The 20995-nt window shown below is 40.4% G+C and overlaps 1 protein-coding gene across 3 annotated transcripts in view; it reads right to left on the reverse strand.

Moving 5' to 3' along the window:
- Positions 1-20995, reverse strand: part of MYO16 (myosin XVI) — a 468341-nt gene that overhangs the window by 193758 nt on the left and 253588 nt on the right. For all 3 annotated transcript variants that reach the window (XM_089693597.1, XM_089693596.1, XM_089693595.1), the window contains exons 8-9: positions 19198-19273; positions 17143-17293 (exon numbers count right to left, since the gene is read on the reverse strand). In XM_089693597.1, the coding sequence (XP_089549723.1) occupies positions 17143-17293; positions 19198-19273 (227 nt within the window). The remainder of the gene's footprint in view (positions 1-17142; positions 17294-19197; positions 19274-20995) is intronic.

The following is a 20995-nucleotide window of genomic DNA, read 5'->3' on the forward strand; positions in this document are numbered from 1 at the left end:
AATAAGCAACTCATTAAATCCAGTAACTGAGAATCAGAATGGTAAACAGACTCTGGGACAGAAGATTTGGTTGATCTGGGAAGCCTGATGACATCCTCCTAGCCCAGATTGGTACAATAAGAATCACCAGGATGTCCTCCATATTTATCTTGCAGAGAAGGTGAGGAAGGAGCTTCAGAGGAGGAAAAGAATAGATCAGGTAGAATTGTATATGGGACAATCCAGAGACAGCATCCCTTTGTCCCACACTGCCAGAATGTTGAGCTGCAATCTAGAGAGAAATTGGGCATATGGAGCTGACTCAAAGAAGGACATCATTAGGCCCAAGACACTTATGGAAAAATTGAAAGTTGAATGGCTTCTGAACTTCAGAGTTTGATTGTGGGAGCAGAGAGAATGGAGTTAGTCCAAGGGATGTAAAACCTTTGACAGGCGATGTTTAATACCAGACCCAGAAGCTCCAAGCAATGGAATGGTTCCAGCACTGACTTCCTGAGATTTAGGATGCACTTGAATCTCTGTAGGGTCTGTACGGTCCATTTGACATTAGTTAATAGAGCCTGAGGTGACTGCTCTCTCAAAAGGAGGTTGCCCAGATATCCCACTATGGGAGAAAAGCAGAGCGAGCACAGAAAAGAGCACCTTGGTGAAGACCCATGGTGCAGTGGGCAGGCCAAAGTGAAGGGCAACAAACTGATACTGTTGTATGTGCACAACAAAACATAGGTAGAATTGAAACATAAGGAAACTGATGTTGCAAGTAGACATCCTTCATGTCTACAGTGGCCAGAAGGTCCCTGGATGGAGGAAAGCAATGACTGACTAGGTGGATTCCATATAGAATTTTTGTACTCAGAGTAAGTGTTAAGAACCTTTAGATCCAATACGGAGTATTCATCCAAAATGAGTTTACCTACTTTTTCACGGTGTGAAAGGGTACTTTTCCAGCTGGTGATTTTCTTAATGAAGTTGTCGAAGGATTCACCAAAGAAGTGTTCCCCATTAAAGAAACATTTGTGCATTGAGGCTCCAAAGTCCAGACAGCTAAGGTCATTGTGGCAAGCTGCAGGACAGGTAATACAAAGTCATGCTAAGACAAGAAATGGCATTGGAAAGGTTTTATCAGGTTGAGGGTTCTTTAGAGAACCCAGGATAATCACTTAAGGTGTAACCAATGCAGGCAGTTCCAAATCTAGGCATGTATGGAGTGCATCAATAAGGACTGGGATAGTATCCTTAATTTTGGAGTAATGTCTGCAGACTGTGACACCTTGTATATAAAGCCTGCAAATATGAAAAAGGTAACTCAAAAAAAGTGTAGCGCTATCCAATATTTAAATAAAGTGATTATGAATAATTGTGAAAACCTCCTATATATTAAACTAAAATATCCCCGCGACTCACCATAACAGTAGTGAAATAGTCATTTCAACTATATAGTAATAATAATAGTCTAATAGTAATAATAATAGTCTTTTCATACCATACAAAAATTGCAATACAACATGAATCATCAAGCCTTTCAATATAGTATAAAATATTATGGAGTAATAAAGTGATATAGTGTAATTCCAATTTACCTCACTCAAACATACAGAATAAATATGACCAAGTACACTCATGAATAGTGAATAGTGATGGAAACCCCTCGAAAATATTTATACATTTCCCATGTAAAACACATATAATAACTACTGTCTGTGTAAATAAAATTGCTTGATAGTATCCTCTCCTGTGGGTAACCAGTATCCTTGTGCAATAGCACCACATGATATCCAACACCAGCAATATTATGAGCTCACCTCAACCATAGACCTAAATAAGTTAAGTCACAGAACCCCCCCCCCACACACACACACACACACACACTGGTATGGGATATTTTCAAATTCACCAACTCTTCTCCTCCAGTACTGTGAATCCTCAAACACTCCCAGCTCAAATAAAATGAAAGATAGGCCATCATTGCTCTTGCTAAATTGTTATGATAAACCCAAAATATACACTCACATAAACAAGTGCATTTTTAATAGAAGAAAACGGTACAATCTTTGATGAATTGTGCAGAAGCAACTGTGGCCTCATGGAAGTCAGAGACAGACTCTGAAGAAGAGGGTGTGGAGGCACACTTGCAGCCCATACATTCTGAGTCAGCTATTGTAGCTGTAATTTTGTCCATAGATTCAGACACCATTGCTTAAAACTTCTCAATAAACAAAGGGTTAATTCCAGCAAGGGTAAGGAAGACCCAGGGGAGTGCTCAGACAGTGAACACTGATCCTGGCTGTCAGTGTCTGGTCCTACAGAGCGGGCACTGCAGGAACTCCCAGCAGTGTTAGTGGACTGCAAACTGACAAAACCCCCAGTACAATTGCCTCTGCACTCAAAATCTGCCATAGCAGTCCTGAGTAGGATCTGGCTCACTAGGGTACTCCCGAGTCACTTTTAGAGCATGAAGGGTCAATGCTGTCTAAGACTAAGCTACTAAGAAGTCAGCAGGAATCCCAAGGTTGCCCTGAGGATTGCAGCATGGGTGCAGTTATAGGAGGTGCTAGAAAGTGTGAAGTTGGGTTGCATGCACTCCTAAAAATGCACAGGGCAATTATCTCATAGGCTGTGCAGACTCCATAAGGCAACCCATGAGTCAGTAAAAGATGTTGTCAAGTTTGAATATGGCGCTGCACTCCACCCGCCAGACTGGAACTAAACATGTTCCTACTGGCGTGCTAGTGTTAACCCCCTAGGAGGACAGTAAACTACCCACTATAGCATCTGGACAGCACTTGCTAGAATAAGAAATTGTCTTGACAGAAGTAAGAAATGAGTCAATTCTCCCAGAAAACTAGCAAATCACTGTGGCATGCTAGGAATGGAAGATGTTATACTGGACCAGGGGTCTCCAAACTTTCTAAGCAAAGAGCCAGTTTATCATCCTTTAAACTTTAGGGGGGCTAGACTTTGGTCAGTGGGAGAAAAAAATGTCCTGGTGTCAGTGGGAGTAAACAATGCCCCATCTTTGTTATTAGGGGGAGTAATAGTGCCCCATCATTGGTATCAGTGGGAGGACTAGGGACCCATCATTGGTATCAATGGAAGAAATAGTGCCCCATCATTGGTATCAATGGGAGAAATAGTGCCCCATCGTTAGTATAAATGGGAGAAATAATAGTGCCCCATCATTAGTAGAAATGGGTTAAATAGTGCCCTATTGTTAGTATCAATGGGATGAATAGTGCCCAGTTGTTAGTATCAATGGGAGGAATAGTGCCCCATCATTAGTAGAAATGGGTTAAATAGTGCCCTATCGTTAGTATCAATGGGAGGAATAGTGCCCCATTGTTAGTATCAATGGGAGGAATAGTGCCCCATCGTTAGTATCAATGGGCAAAATAGTGCCCTATCATTAGTATCAATGGGAGAAATAGTGCCCCGTTGTTAGTATCAATGGGAGGAATAGTGCCCCATCATTAGTAGAAATGAGTTAAATAGTGCCCCATCGTTAGTATCAATGGGAGGAATAGTGCCCCATTGTTAGTATCAATGGGAGGAATAGTGCCCCATCGTTAGTATCAATGGGCAAAATAGTGCCCTATCATTAGTATCAATGGGAGAAATAGTGCCCCGTTGTTAGTATCAATGGGAGGAATAGTGCCCCATCATTAGTAGAAATGAGTTAAATAGTGCCCCATCGTTAGTATCAATGAGAGGAATAGTGCCCCATCGTTAGTATCAATGGGCGAAATAGTGCCCTATCATTAGTATCAATGGGAGAAATAGTGCCCTATCGTTAGTATCAATGAAAGGAATAGTGCCCCATCGTTAGTATCAATGGGCGAAATAGTGCCCTATCATTAGTATCAATGGGAGAAATAGTGCCCTATCGTTAGTATCAATGAAAGGAATAGTGCCCCCATCGTTAGTATCAATGGGGGAATAGTGCCCCATCATTGTTGTCAATAAGAGGAATAGTGCTGCATTATTGGTGTCAACTTAAGGAATAGTGCCCCATCATTGGTATCAATGGGAGAAATAGTGCCCATCGTTAGTAGCAATGGGAGGAATAGTGCCTCATTGTTGGTTTCAATAGGAGGAACAGTGCTCCATCATTGGTGTCAAAAGGAAGAATAGTGCCCTATTTTCAATGTCAGTGGAAGAAACTATGCCACGCTGATGCTTGCAATGTGAGGAATAATGCCTTGAGGGCCATATAAAAGCAAGAAAAGTGTCGCATCTGACCCCTGGGCTACAGTTTGTAGACCACTGTACTGGACTGTCTTTTCAACTTTTTCGCTAGTGTCCAATCTCCTAAAGGCAGCAGCATAGACCAATATTTTCAAATACTCTTCTTGTGTTCCATAATGTACAATTAAGAAAGAGATGTTTCACCAGTGACTTAGTTGTGTGAAGAAAAGATAGTGACCTCATTGGACATAAAGGCCACATTAAGAAAAGACAGAAGGATCTTTTCAGATGGTGCTAAATATAGACAGTACTAAAGTGGGAGGAAATGAAGAATGTAGGAAAAAAGACAGGAGTATTATGGTTAGCAAACAATAGGAGGAAGAAAGGCATGGGTCTGTATAAGGATGCAGTTAACTGGAAATGGGGATGCATAGAGAAGAAAGGCTGTGGAGTATGAGAGGAAGAAAAGATGCCAAAGGTCTTGGTAAGGGTGTTTTTTTTTTATCTAAAAACATTAAATAGTTATAAGAAAAAAGTAACAATTTACAGGGGCTAATGGATAATTATGTTTTACAAAAATAGAAGATAACAAGACTAGATAATTATATGGAGGAGACTATCAGTGTGGATTCAGCAAATAACAGAGGGGCTGCAGCAATGCTCTCCCAATATGCCAAACATTAGCAAGAATCAAAAAACTTTAACAGTGAATTTAGATTAAAACTAAGCATACAATGAGACAAGAAAAAGATACAAGTGCAAATATGTAAAGGAAACATGCATGAAAGAACAAATATTCTAAGGTAAAAGGATGAAGTTTATATTCCCTGAATATTGGTATGAAATCAATGATTTTGTCATAGAAACTAAAGTTCTGATTTATAGAACAGTTCTCAAACCTATTTTTAGGTAAGCAGCACCTAGGGGGTTAACAAAAGTAGATGTGAACAGATTTAAGATATGGAAAAGAAGCTCTATTACAGCAATTTTTTTTTTTTTGGGGGGGGGGTATTAAATGGGAAATAACAACTAAGAATTGCATAATAACAGAAGGAGATATAAGTTGTATGTGTCTTAGATAGCTTGGTAATACAGGTGGAGAAAAAAAGCTGAAGTGGATTCTTTAAAGAAATGCAGAGGGAACAAGTAAGAGGAGAAGACTGAGGAAGAACTTGGTTAGTGAAGATGATGTAAGACTGTTATATTTTATGCAGCTAGAGATAAAGTATATCTAAGGCTACATCTTTTCTTTTAGGTTTTGGATAGGGCGCTAAAGGGCTAGAACCTCTATCAGGTTCTCATTACTGTCTGAGATTCACTTTTGCCATTTCTCCTGTTACCAATGTCCCTGGGACTAAAATTGAGGGTGAAGCCAACATCTTGAGTTAGGCACTTGTTCTGGTGACAGCTAAGAGATAATTTCACTCACTTACACATATTTAAAAAAAAACTGTAAAAAAAATAAAAAATGTACAATACAGCTCTCAATGTAGACCATAGGTTCATTACTTACTGCATACCAGGGGCGGACTGACCATTTGGAAACTCGGGCACTGCCCGAGGGCCCGGGGTCAGTAGGGGGCCCCATGAGATGCCCCTGGTACCTTTTTCATAGGCTTTTTTGAGTATGGGCAAGGACACAGATGCCCCATGATCCCATATTGCCCGGGGGCCCCATGAGTTGTCAGTCTGCCCCTGCTGCATACTGTATATTCTAATATTAATGAAATATATTAACAGTAAAAAGCACCTATAAATAATTTCAGTGTTTCTAAATGATATACAGTACTTCATATTGGCATATAAAAATGATGCTGTATTCTATCTGTTGAAATATTAGTTACGTATAAAAATAGGCATTCGTATATTAAGTTAACCAAATGTTTTTAATGTTAAATGGAAAAGCAGGGTTAGATCTCCACTGGGTCTACTACTTCCCATAATCCCAGACCACCACCCTAGTTTTACAACACACTGCTGTGAGCTAAATTGCCTGGTTCTTCCTTCTATCATTATATATTATATATCTTCTATATATATTATGTGCTAGCTCTAAGGATTCTCCCTACAAATATATGGAGAATGCAGTCTAGTGAGGGGCAGTAGGCAATTCACATAATAGCCCTTTCTCTGGTTCCACAATGATAGCCAGGGCTATTATTTGAGCTGAATTGCCTACTTTGAAGAATTTTACTGTAAGCATTACATATTTAATGAGCAGCTAGTGCACTGATTTAAGGAAAGTCTGTGCTAAGAGAAATATGTACACTGCCATTGTTGACTTTCTTCTGAAAACATAACTTGCCAGGCTTCCATGTTCTATCTTATCACTGACTAAGAACAAGCATCCAGCAAATGAAGTCAAAATTCCTGATATGTACATATGTTTTGATTCAGTGTCTTAAAAAATTACTAAAACCACAGTTTACAGCCAGGCAACTAGCATTTTCAGAAGGTGGGGTCAGCATTGGTAGCCTGAATATTTCTCACAGAACTGGTTTCCTTTAATATCCTTCCTGCAAAATGACTGCTGGAACTCTTTAAACTATGCTGCATAATTATGACAAAGTTTAAAGCTGTAAAAAGGACAACAATGCCAACTTACATTCCCCAAAACATATACTGTATATGACCCCTATAACATATGAAGCCATTAAAATGTCATCAACCACAAATCTTTTTTCACGATGATGTGTAATTATAGGACATACACTTCATGCCTCTGCTGCCACCATTTACTCAGATATTAAAGGTTAAGTGTTCTTTTTTTTCTTGCAATTTATTTCATATCCTGGAACATTAATTTTCAGCAAATGTGTCTGTGCAGTGATCATTATTTCACAGGATGGTGGCAGATGTTATTAAGCTGAATTTCGTTCAGTAATTTTCTTTGCATTTTTTTATACACTTTGTCTTCCTCTAGCTTTTCTGTTCTTAATATACTAATCTAGACATTAGAATCAACAACAGATTACAATAGGCCAGTATGGCAGGAAAATCAGTAAATATCCACACAAATTTCAGGAAGCAAATATCCAGGTTAGGTATCAAGGATCCAAACACAAATGAAAGAACTGGCATGTGTTATATGCTCCAAGGAAAGTGCCAGGAATTAAGAACATGTTCCTGGTTTTGAACACTGACCAATTTTCAATTAAAAATATAGTTGAATTTAATTCTCTTCAAATTAATTTGAAGTTTAAAAGCAAATCTATCATCCATTTTAAACAATTAAAAGTGAAAGTACGGCCTATAAGAAGGCAACACAAGAGGATTGCCATTACCTTTATTCGCTAGAAAACCCATATTTGTGTGTTTCACTTTGTTAGTAGGGCCCTAACTTCCCTGACATTAGGACTAACCCCTTGTGGGTACCATTGCCTTGCCAAATGACAGTACCATTATTGGCCACTAAGGGAAATTATTTTATTTTAAAGTATATCCAAAGGCAAAACTCTTTTTCATAGATTTGGATTGAGAGGTGAAGGGTCAGGAACCCTGTCAGGTTTATATTGCTGATGAAGAGGGAGCAACAAACTGGTAACCTCCTGTATGGTTAAAGGATCAGTTCACCTTATGTTACATGCTACACCCACATTCAGGGTGTAACATGTAACATATTACTGTAACTCCGTCCCCTGCTCCCCCTTGTGACAGCTAGCGAAGGATCTTCTCCCCCTGCTAGCTTTCACAATTTTTGAAAAAAGGCGGTCATGCGTGGCTCTGCCCTCCCAGCTATGTCATTCATTCACAGGGTTCTGTGAATAGGAAACTACAAATGCCAACAGCCTTTGCAGGTGTCAGCTTTTAGCTCCCAATGACCTACCATGGCACTGTGGAGCATTGTTGTTGTTCATTGATTCTTCCTGTCATTGTGAAACTGCCTGCTCATACAATGTACAGGCTGACAGCTCATGCTGACATTCTGCAGGAGTCCTTCATGGCACCAGTGATCTACTAGTCACTGGTGAAATGCTTTCCAGGCTCCTAAAAGGAGAGAGAGGAGAGGGAGGGGTGGAGACCCAAATGTGCATGTGTATGAGAGTCTGGCCAATCTAAGATTTGGAGGCCCCGGTAGTGTGGTAAGGATAACCTATAAATATAAGGGAGATATGCTATCAGGGGAATCAGGTGAAAGATGGAATGCTAAGGGGGCTGTCTGTGGCATGGGAGGGGTCCCCAAGGTCTAGGGAAGGAGGGGCTTGGCCTCCAGGCTGGGCTCGGGTTGGCTCAGGAAAATCCATTCAGCATCACGGTATGAACAGGAGCATTGCCTGGGAGCAGTGGGAGCAAGGAGGACAGAGTAAGTACATCAGCATAACCACATCACGTGACTTCCTCCTGTGATGCAACGCGTAGAGTGGGCCAATGACGTTAAGCTGCTAAACAGGAAGTTTACAAGCTGCCATCTTGAAAATTCCTGAACACATTGAAAATACATTTTAACAAGGTTTTTTACTGTGGTGTCCCAGCAGGACACTTTTAAATGTGAGTGCACTTATTTTTTCTTAATGAATCACGCTGTATTTATATACTACACTATGGCAAGCGTTTCTGTTTACATATGCGGAGGATATGTGGGATAAAGAGGAGACGGGACCGTTTACAGCAGAGTGAGGAGAAAAGTGGAGTCATCTACATAATATACCTACCCGGGTTAAAAGGGAAAGGCGGTATGTGACCTATGCAATTTGGGTAATAAAAGGAAGTGTGAGTATATATGTATGTCTCTGGTGGATGAGCACCTATAGGAATATATGTGGATATAAGCAATAAAGAGCACCTTTTTTTGGGAACAAATTTAAAAAACGCATAGATCAAGCACACATTGTGGACTTTTAAGTTGTATTCACTATTGTTGCATAATCACATGGTTTGGATGCTTTAATTCATATATGAGGCTATAGAGGTATATGCGCGGCACTATTTTATGACATATCTTTTGTGTGTGGAAACGCATGTAAGTGTCAGCAGCACTGGTATACACAGGAATTTGAGGAGTTATTTATTCCGCTGAAGTTTTATTTGTACATATCCCATAATTCCTATTACCCCATCCAAGTTATTTCCACTAATAAAATAACAAAAACCAAGCTCATAAACTGTTCACTGACTGTGGATGGAAGTGTGGAAAATGCGTGTTGCCTGGCTGTGTGAAGCTTAGCGGTACCAAGAAACACAGCCTCCCTCAAGAGGGTAGCTCTACTTATGCATTTTAGGGTTTCGTACAGCATTTGGCTATATCCGGAGAACAATCTTTCTGTAAACTTGTTTAGATATCTGTTGGAGGTGAACATGGTGGACTTTTTTAATGTTTTTTTTCTTTTTTTTACATGGATATTTGTTTTAGTCACTTACCTTTCCATATTGTGTTATAACTATACTTGTACTATGTTATTGGGGTTAATTTACTAAAGGTAAACAGGCTGCAGGGGCATTTTCAGTTTTCAAGGGAATTTTCCCTCATTTTATGAATGAGGTGAGCTCTGATGACTTTCATCATCCAATCATGTGAAATACAGTTTTTTTTAAAGTGAATTTTTACCACATTCACTAAGCTGAAGCAAAATTCCCTTGAAAAGTGAAAAGCCTATTTGTCTGAAGTAAATCAATCCCATTGTGTTTGTCCTTCTCTTTTCTGTGTTTACTAGGGGAGACTAAGTGCATAACTGTTATTATATGTGAATATAATATAGATACTTGTATTTCTCCTTAGATCATATTCCTTGAAATTGTATTACCTTAAATCCATATGATTCAGGCTTTTATTATTGTTTGTGCCTCCATTATGGAAATTTACTCTCTCTAATTGTCCTAATCACCATCATCAACCAGAATAAAAGTGGGGGTAAAAACAAAATTTTTAGTTGCCACACAAACAAGAAACAAGGGGAAATAATTTGATGGGACATTAGTTGCTTCACTTCCTATCCTGCTAGAACATGGTTCACATGCATTATTGCATTTCTATTGACAGCCATTCATTCCTGTCCCACACCACCTAGAAATGTAACTCTTCCTTACTCTATCCAAAATTAGAAATACATAGTTTAAAGTATAGAAACTAGGGATGCACCGATACCGGTGTCAATACCGAGTATTTTCATGGGTACTTGTGCACCACCATACCTTAACCGATACTTTGCATTGACATTTGCGTTAATGGACACAAATTGCACCAAAAAGATTAGCATGCATGCAGTTTCCCACTACCCCTGTGTGAACCCAGGTTATCATATCCTGAGTTTACACAACAGCATTTCAAGAAACCTCCCTGCAGGCACCCCATGCTGAGTCTCAGTGGTAGGAGAGGCGAGAAAGCGGATTTGAAATCCGTGCCGCTTTCTTTCCTCTCCTTGCAGTGACAACAGTTCAGGCTAGAGGACATTTGATTTTGACAATCAGATACTGTCTAGCTCGAACTGTCACTGCTGCAAGGAGAGGAAAGAAAGTGGTAGAATTTCAAATCATGTGATTTCAAGTTATGTGATCAGTGTTCAGGTTACAATGAGGAAACAAAGCTAACAAAAGTCTATGGGCTGAACACAAACACAGATGTGATTGACACCATTGGAATAATGTGAGATACATTGGAGATTAACAGAGGAGGAGATCTCAAATCAGGATACGGAGAAATAATGGAGTCGCATCCAGATCTGCTTTCAACCCACGCCTTTTGACTCTTTTTTTTGTAATTAACATTTTATTGCGTTTTCACACTTATAAATATACATGAAATTTTGAAAAAAAAAAAACAGAAAAGAAGAGAGAAAAAAAAAAAAGAGGTTCATCGATGATAAGAGCATGTAAGGATAAAAAAGGGGGGAAAAAACATAGAATATCAATAAAGCAACAGTGGATAAATAATCAAATCAGTACATTTTGAACAAATTGAGCAGAGATATAGGCATCCCATGGGTTCCATACAGTTTCAAATATGGTTACAGAGCTGGCATGGAGAGCGGTTAAGTATTCCATTTTTCTAATGTCTGTAATAATCTTAAATAATGTCGGTAGTGAGGGGGGTGTGGAAGAGAGCCAACACATCGGAATGCTTCTCCTGGCCACCGGCAGAACATGCACGGAGAGTTTCCTGGACAATTTGGGGAGGCCTGGGAAGGGTAGACCCAATAGAGAGTAAAGGGGTTCAAAAGGAAGGTCAGTACGTAGTAGTGAACATAGCAGGGACCGTACATCCTCCCAAAAGGGAATGATGGACTTACATTCCCAAAAAATATAGTAAAGGGATCCAGATTCCCTCCCAAATCACCAGCAGGCAGGAGAAGCACTCAGGTTACGGACATGGAGTACATAAGGTGTTCTGTACCAAAACATCATGATTTTACACAAATTTTCTTTATAGACTACGCATATGGAAGATCTAGATGCGTTTTCCCATATCTTTCTCCACTGCACCAAATCAATGTCACAGCTGAGAGATTGGGACCATTTGTGCATATAATGGTGGGTGTCATTGGATAAGGGTTAGGCGTCCATAAGGAGCTTATATGTAGTGGAGATTATGCCCCTTTGATGTAGGCCCTGTATACATAGACGCTCAAAAGTAATAGGCTTTTCAAGGTCAAAGAGGGTGACAAGGTAGAAAGGAAATGGCGTATCTGCATATAGGCATAAAAATGCTGGGGAGGTAGATGGGCTTTTTCTGCATAACAGAGAAGGGTTTAAGTACCCGAGTCACCGAGTGGACCAGATGGCGCAGTTGGAAGAGATCGGCTGAAGCCCAAGGGAGCATTCTGGACATGGCTAGACTGTCCGGAAGAATGGGATTAAAAAGAACATTGGTCAAGGGAGAACAAGCAGAGGCCAGCGCAAATTTAACCTAGCATCTCTTCCAAATAGAAAGGGAGAATTGCATACGTCCAAGCGAGAGGTGTCGATAAGAAGTGATATCCACCGCCGACGTAGACCAGAGAAGGGAGCATGGGTGAATCGGAGTTAGTTGTAGGGATTCAATCTCGGACCATATATTAGGAGGACATCGAGTGGACCAGGAGAGTAGAAATCTGAGGTGGGTAGCATTATAATAGGTCACAATATCCAGAGCACCTAGGCCTCCCCTGGAACGCAAGGTGAGTAGTACAGTGCGTGTGTTTCTATGCTGTTTATCATGCCATATGAAATGTAAAAAGGGATTTCTGAATGGAGTGTAGCTTAGACATAGGGATAGGAACGGGAAGAGTGGCGAATAGATATAAGGGTTTGGGCAGTATGTTCATTTTTATCACATTGATACGGCCAAGGAAGGAGATGGGTAGGGTGTCCCAAAATTTTAGAGATCGGGAAATGGCAATGAATAAGGAAGGGAAGTTAGCCTTGTATATGGAGTGGTATGAATAAGTGAGGTTGGTACTCAAATACTTTAAAGAGTGAGTACACCAACGATATGGGTAAAATGATTGGAGAAAGGACAGTGCACCAGGTGGGAAGTGTAAAGGGAGTGCTTCAGTTTTGGATGCATTGACTTTATATCCCGACAAAGCCCAAATAATTGTAAAGTTTTATGGAGAACAGGTATGGAGGTAAGAGGGTTTGATAACGTAAGGAGGATATCATCTGCAAATAGGGACAATTTGTATTCATGCTCATGAGAATGTATCCCACATATATCAGGATTGGACCAAATCGCAATAACCAGCAGTTCCAGACAGAGGATAAACAGTAGGGGGAAAGCAGGCATCCCTGCCGTGTACCGTTTGACATTTGAAAGGAGGGTGAGAGGAACGAGGCTAATCTGACCTGTGAAGAAGGTAAAGAATAAAGAACCTTCAAGGCAGCCACAAATGGACCCCGGAAGCGAAACTTCTCCAAGACCATAAACATGTAGGGCCAGCTAAGGCTATCAAAAGATTTCTGAGCATCCAAGCTCAGTAATATAGCAGGAGTCGAGGATCAGTTAACCAAATCAATCAAGTCAACGGACCTCCTGGTGTTGTCCGCGGCATGTCTAGCTGGCACAAAGCCCACCTGATCCCTATGTATGAGCTTGGAGATGAATCCGGACAACCTGTTGGCCAAAATCTTAGTAAATATTTTATAGTCGGAATTTAATAGAGCAATGGGACGATAGTTAGCCCGAGTAGAATGGTCTTTATCAGGCTTGGGAATTAAAGAAATATATGCACGTGAAAATTCTGCCTGAGGGGTGACACCCTTTAAGAGATCCTGGAATATAGGGAGAAAAGGTGAGGAGTCAAAGTGCCTATAAAGGTTTTATAGCAGGAATAGGGTAGTCCATCAGGTCCCAGAGATTTGTGGGACGGGAGTTGTTTGATTGTCTCGAATAGTTCCTTAGATGAAATGTCCGCATTAAGGGCCGAGAGGTCAGGGGGTGATAACGTCGGGAGGGATAGGGAGTCAAAAAAGGCGTCAAAAGACGTCTTTTGCAGGGGGGGGGGTTGAAGATCTGTGGTCAAGCAGTTGTAAAGGTTCATATAGTATGTTCCAAAGATTGAGGCCATTACGTGGGGGTCGTAGGTAGGGTCACCATCCGGTTGGAGTAGGTGATCTGGTATCGTTGAGGGAGATTGAGCTTTGAGTCGATTTACGAGCATGCGGTGTGGTTTATTAGAGAATTTGTAAAATTTCTCTCTGACCCAAAGAAGGGACTGTGAAGATCTATGCAAATCAAGGACTTTGACCTGGTCATGGAGAGAAATTACCCTACGAAGCCCAGTAATAGACGGCTTTGCAAGTATACAACATTCAGCCAAAGATAGTTGGCGAATAAGGGAAGCCCTGGCGTCAGTCGAGGACATTTTCAAGCGGGAGCCCATAGAGATACAGAGTCCCTGAAAAACAGCCTTATGAGCCTCCGATAGGGTCGAGGAAGAAACCACTGAGCCAACATTATGATGAAAGTACATGTCTAACCCTTGAGATAGTTCCTCACGGAGATGGGTCATAGTGAGGAAAGTCTCATTGAGGCAGGCCTTCTGTAGAGAGTCAGGGAAAAGAAGATTCAGAGTCAGAGAAGCGTGGTCAGACCACGTGATAGAGTTGATTTCAGAAGAAACCAAAAGAGGGAGTAAAGAAGCGAAGACAAAAAAGTGATCTAAACGAGAGTAACTGCGATGAGGGAGGAATAGAAAGTAAACTGTTTGTGTAGTGGATGTTTGACCCAAGCATCAAAGAGACGATGTTCCCTGATCAACTTATGAAAGAATCTTGAGAAGGAACATTGCTGCTTCGAGGGGGTGGATTCAAAAAGGACCTTCCTGTCTTTATGGGGGGACATAATTAAATTAAAGTCACTACCAATGATTATGTGTGGTGTAGAAAAGGAATTTAATCTGGAGAGTGTTTGGGAAAGGAACTGCAATTGACCCATGTTCGGGCATACAAATTTAACAGAATAAGAGGAGAGCCTCCAAACATACATTCCAGAATAATAAAACGACCCTGTGGGTCGACTCTGGAGGAAATGACCTGAAGGTAGCAATGTGTCCGTATCAAAATCGCTACTCCGGCCTTCCCAGTGGGATCAAAAGCCGAGTAGGATTGGGAGAAAAACCATGAGGCAAAACGAAAAGAACCATTCAATTTAAAATGGGTCTCCTGAACAAAAATAACATCTGCTCCTGAGGATGGAAATTCCTTCACAGCCATCCACCATTTTTTGATGGAGTTAAGACCTTTGACATTATATGATAGTAACCGTAAAGTCATCATTATATAATAATACAAAAAACAATTGTACCAGTATAAAGAGTGAATAAGGCATCATCGATGAAAAAAAACTGAAATCAATAAAAACAGAGAAAACATAAACTGTAAGAATAACAGCAAAAAACATGTAGATAAAAACATGACAACTGACACATCTCACCAATTGTCCATCCTGGCAACGAAAAACAAAATGAAAGCACACAACCAGGGCATAGAAAAATTGACATTAGCGGTGCAATAATTGGGGAAGAAGGCGACTCCAAAAACTCCCAACAGACCATCCAGGAGAATCATCAGACATGTACATCACCTGCTCTAGGAGGTCGTAGGTGTAGAGGCGTGCGGGAAAGACATTTCCGCCCAGTATGGGCCAGTGTCCAGATCTTGGTTGGGGTGGCAGAAGGGCGTGACGGGGCAGCCGGCAGCGAAGATGGATCATCAGGAAGAGGGGGAAGTCCCAGGTAATGAAGGAAGGAGTCCGCCTCAAGAAGATCACGTAGAGTAACTTGAGTGTTGTCCTTGGAGACGACCAACTTGAAGGGAAACCCCCACCGATAGGGGACGTGGTGTTGCTGTAGATGGGTGGTGACCAGTTTTAGAGCCCGTTGTTTGGCCAGGGTAATCGGAGAGAGGTCACTGAAGAGCTGGAGTTTGTCCCCTTTGAATCCTAAGGAAGATTTGTTGCACACAGAGGAGAGCAGAGTCTCTTTGCTTTTAAAAAAATGGAAATGGACAATGACATCACGGGGACTGGTGCCCTTAGTGGGTTTAGGGCCCAGAGAATGGTGGGCCCTATCCAGCCACCAATCTGATTCTGGGACCATGGGGGTAGTTGCGGTGAAAAAGGACAGCAAGCGGTGACGAAGTTGGGAGTCAGAAATTGCTTCAGACATACCGCGGACACAGATATTCTGGCAGCGTTTCCTGTTTTATAAGGTCTTCTTGTTGAAGATGCACTTGGGACATGGAATGCTTCAAGCATGCGTTATCTTCTTCCAAAACATGGATGTATTGTACCAATTCATCAGACTTGGTCTTCAGTTGGTCAGTACGGTCCCCGATCTGGGCGATCTCCCCCCTAAAATCCAGGGCCAGCTTCCCAACTTCAGCAGATATAGTAGAAGTAATATTGCGCAGAAATACTTGTAATTTGTCATCTAAAGATGAGACTGTTACGGTGGATGAAGCCGGCCTGTGGCTGAAGCTGTGAGGTGCTCTGAATAAGGGTGGTCTGCTGCCCCCCCTGCCACCTGCAGGTGCCTGGGATCCTCCATCTGGATATTATTTTGGGGTGGGATTGTGAGGGGCCCTGTGGTGGGCTGATAGATCCCTCCCCAGCCTCAGCCGGGCGCCCGAAACCCCCTTGTGGGCTAAGAGCGGTACTAGAGGCTGGGGATGCAGGCCTAGATAGGAAGCATTGCAGTAGGGAAGGCCGCGGGTCCATCAGTGGCAGGGAGGGGGGCTTCCAGCGCCTGATCTTCCCCATAATATGCCTCCGGGTGTGCACTGGGCTTATGTGGCCCGCCCAGAGCAGCTGTCGGCTTATGGAGCGGAGCGTGAGAGCCGAAGATGCCAGGGATGAGCAGAGCTCTGCTAATGCGCATCCGCCATCAAGCACGGTCGTGCATGCGCCCCTTGACTCTTTTAATATTGTAATAGTCCATTTGATCTGGTAAGCGTCCATTGTTTCTATGGTGGTGGTGCACTCTGATCTCAACAGGATGGGGTGATACACATCCATCTCTACACTTTATCATTTATATTGAAACTCTGTCTCTTCTCATCATTACTTGGACTTTTATATATATTCCTTTATCTGCATATGATCCAATTTTGATGTGTATTGATGTTTGTTAATTATACCTAGCGCTGCAATATGTTTATATCAATTTGTACACAATCCTTCTAATTGTTTTGCCAGCTGCTTTGTTTGTTTTATACTAGCATGATTTATATTGGTAGTGCAATTTATAGTACAAGGAATACACCTTGAGAATCCTTTTCCTTCAGGATCAGAGAGTAATTCTATGGCATGGGCACAGTGCCAAGAATTTTGCCATGTAAGTGCAAAGTTCACCACAATAACATTTGACCATGACTGAAATTTCAGTTTTTTTGCAGATCAGTTTTTTGAAGATAAATAATTCAATGAAAGTTCAATAACCTATGGCACTCATTCAGATTTCATCTTTTTTCTAATAATTATTGGACTTTGCACTAAATAAGCCAAATCCATTATATTATACGTCATTTAATGGTTTTGTCAAAACTTACAGTTTACTGGTACCCAGCGGAAGATCTTGTAGGGTTTCTTCATACTGATCTTCCTGGAAGATGGAGGAAAAGGAAGGGTCCATTTTCCTTTCTTCTGAGATATCTTCAGCCTTGAATAACATGTCTTGTATGAATTCTGTTGCAGCAATGTCTACGGATACATGTGCAATTAGTTGGAATTAAATAAGCAGAAGAATAATGATTAATACTTTTCTACTTAAAGGAAAAAATACATTTAATAGATCGCAGGCTTGACATTCGCAAAGGGCTGTTCTTCAGTCGGGGAATGCTTATAACATTAAAATATTCAAACAAAACTAGTCACCAATTGTTATAATCTCCAATTTTTAGACAATCCTTGTTTTTTTTATTATTTGATTGTATTTTTTTTCCTGTCAGAGCACACGTTTCAGGCTGAGTAGCACGTACTAAAGTAACCCATTGAGGATGCCCTGTCTTCTGCCTGAGCTCAGCATTGATAAAAATTTTACAAAATTATCACATGGCAAAGGTGCTGTTCAGATTACATTAAAGAAAACTAAAGGCTTAATTAATCGTCAGTGTTATCCTCCTCCAGCAGCCCAGACAGAGTATCAGTTAACAGCCCTAAATCAGCCATAGATCAAATCTTAGCCAGTTCAGCAGGGACCAACCAAGACTCGATCCATCTATGGTAGGCTGCAGGCTGATTGTACTCAAGGCAATCCATCGATTGACTTGGGTACAACCAGCATGTTGGACTTTTAGAATGCAATTATTGCCAGCTAAATTATAGCCACTAGTAGTAATCAGGTAGTGCATCAAACACTACCCTCTCTCCAGATTGACAATGCTGCTCTGAAACATCATCCAGAATAGAGACACCATAAGCCTGGAAGTGTGCTACTGGCTATATCACCAGGCAAAAATCATGGAAAAAAGTATGCTGCAATAAAAAAAATAAAAATAATTTTTTGGGGGGTGTTTAATACTACTTTAACTTTGTTAGGTCATGTTCACCTGGCCAGACATTCTACCTAACCACGCCTGGGAATTTGGGAGGATAAAGAGCAATATCTGAGCTATGGCATCATAACTAAGCCTAGGATTGTAAAAACACAGCTGCCTGTCTTCTTATATCCTGGAGTGACAGTTCTCTTCTCTATGCAAGACTATCAGGTATATATATCACACTCTTGGAATTATGGGGTATTATAATAAATAAACAACACATTGTAACTCCCTAATTAATGGGCTCAGAAGCAACAGCATTAGACTTCTGGAAAGTTTGGAGCTCAACTCATACTCCCTTTTTGTTTATTTGGGTTATTAAAGATGCACACTTAACCTTTTAGGTTCCATTCGCTAGGCATTTTATAACCCCTGAAGAAGACAAGGTCCTGCAAGTTTGCATCTTTAATAACCTAAGTTAGCCAATAAAAGGTATCACTTAAACTATCCATTTTGTACATTAGTCAATACAAGGTTCTACTACCACTTTTGAGAAATGGCCACCCATCGATCACAGGCTTTGGAATGATGTAATGATGTCTGCATGGTCAGGATGTTACAGGACTCCAATGAGGTCATTGCCATAACATGTGGCAATAGGGTCGAAGAAAGCCCTGTGAGTGTCTGTTTTTCTGTCACTGTGTTTACAATCTTTAACACAGTTAAAATAAATGTTATTGCTGTGCACACCACTTTAACACAGTGATCTCAATGACAACTGTTAACCCATATATGTGGAGCAAAAAAGGTCTTGTTTGTAACTATAGTAAATTAATGTTTGTTTGCATTAGAGTATTCTGAGGCACCATCAGACATATTAAGCCTGCTGAGCTGTATTAAAGTAAAAGAGAAAAAAAGGTGATATCGGAAGGTTTTAGAGCTTTACAAGGGAGACTGATTTAACACGATAAAAATAGGGTGAAAATCACAACCAGAAACAATGGAAAGCACAATAAAGCTTGGGAATGAAATGCAAGTATTATGGTTTCTTCTCATAGTATAAATTATTAAAAAAACAAATTTCAATGAATACATTGACTTACAGATCAAAAATGACTGACATACCTGAAGGTTTATCCCCATTACAGTTGATAATATTTGGGTTTGCTTGATGGACCAAAAGAACTTTTACTAGGCTTGTCTGTTAAAATAAAAATGGACATTTTGTGTTTGCTGATTACATTGTTAGACTACAAAAACACCAACAGAGTTAATGTAGTAGCCATAAATTAAAAACTATGGAAGAGATGACCAGCATACCACTCTCCGTTTGTCTTTTAACTTCAGGTCCCAAGCTCTGCTATGTTTTATCAACATATATGGTATAAAACAAAGTAATACGTATATTAAACACACTTAGTAGACTTTTAAAGCTGTGTGTTTGTCTGAGTAATATCTAAAATTCCTGCATGCTCTTATTTCCTGTTATGGTGACAATGGTTATATCAGGCAGGAAGTAATTGAAAGTCCGCAAAGGGGACACAGACATAAAAAACTGAGGTTCTACTCTATTAAAAAGTCTTTGCCTACTCTATCAAAAAGCATTTTTATTTCTGTGTTGAGATTATCTCTCACTTCCTGTCTGATGAAGCCATTGTCACAGGGACAGAAAGAAAGTTCTCTAAAGCCTTGTATATACAGGCTGAACTGGAATTGACCAACTTGCAGCCTGTGCAGCTGTCTGTTCTACAAACGTGTCTCACAACCTGTTCCTGTCGAACTGGAAGGCTGGAAGACCAGCATCCAACCCACATCAGATTAGCGCTGGCAGCCAGTGACCTTTGAAAGCTGATCAGTGGGCTCTGGCGGGGGGGAAGTCCCCCTGTCAGAACACAAAGGCATAGAGGGGAAGAGTGGAAGGGTCTCTGACGTCACGACGCTTAAAGCAACATACAGCAAGTATTTAACAAGACTGGAAAACTTTACTGTGGTTTAAAATTTTAACATTTCAATTCAGTTTTAACCTGTAATACATGTGAGTGCACTACTATATTTAATAAATATGACACAATGGTATGAGTATGTGTAGAGTGTAAGCGAACCACTAATTGTTCACATATTTATTTACACAATTTTATGATAATTTAATTTTATTATTGTATTGATTTTACCACACAGCATTGGTAATATTTAAATATTGTAGCATACACCATAGTAGCTCACAAGACCCCACACTTCAGTATCCATAGAGGGGAAGATCACTGCACTAATATCGCTTTTGTCAGTTTTTTTCATTCAGTCCACTGAGTTGAATAAAACTGTGTGTGTAGCCAGCTTAATGGAGACCCAGATAGCAGTAAAAAATAAACAGAGGTTCTAATTAATCTCCACTCCATCTTTAACTAATGAAGAAAGTTTGCTCTGGAAATACCCTAAATAACACAGGGTCGCATGATCATTCTTTACAAACATTTAGGTATTAATATGCAGCAGTCCAGTCCCTGTGTAAATAGCTCCAGTAATAATCTTATCTCAGCTAGGAAATCCATTCTTGGTGATTGATTCTTCTATTAACTGGTTGGCCTGGGCTATCTGCATACTTTAGGAGTAATCCATAGATTTGGTTTCCTGATCCAACTGATTTCAGCTATTAGGGTGATGGTGACCTGATGTCTGTAACTAGATGTTGCCTGGTCATTTTGTCTATGACTATTCTGCAATGCTAGTACAATGTTGTTATAGGAATATGTAAAGATCAACAAAATTATTTCTACCATCACTCTGCTAAGACACACTATACAAGATATACAATACATACATGATCAAATTAAAGTTAGAAACACTTTATTTAAAAACAACAAATTAAACTGCAGTTATTGAATGTCTGATCCTACATCATTTATTATTTGTAAATAAAATGTTT

Source organism: Staurois parvus, unplaced genomic scaffold, assembly GCF_062004578.1.
Source record: "Staurois parvus isolate SC_StPar_1 unplaced genomic scaffold, SC_StPar_1.0 ptg000634l, whole genome shotgun sequence".
Classification (NCBI taxonomy): domain Eukaryota; kingdom Metazoa; phylum Chordata; class Amphibia; order Anura; family Ranidae; genus Staurois; species Staurois parvus.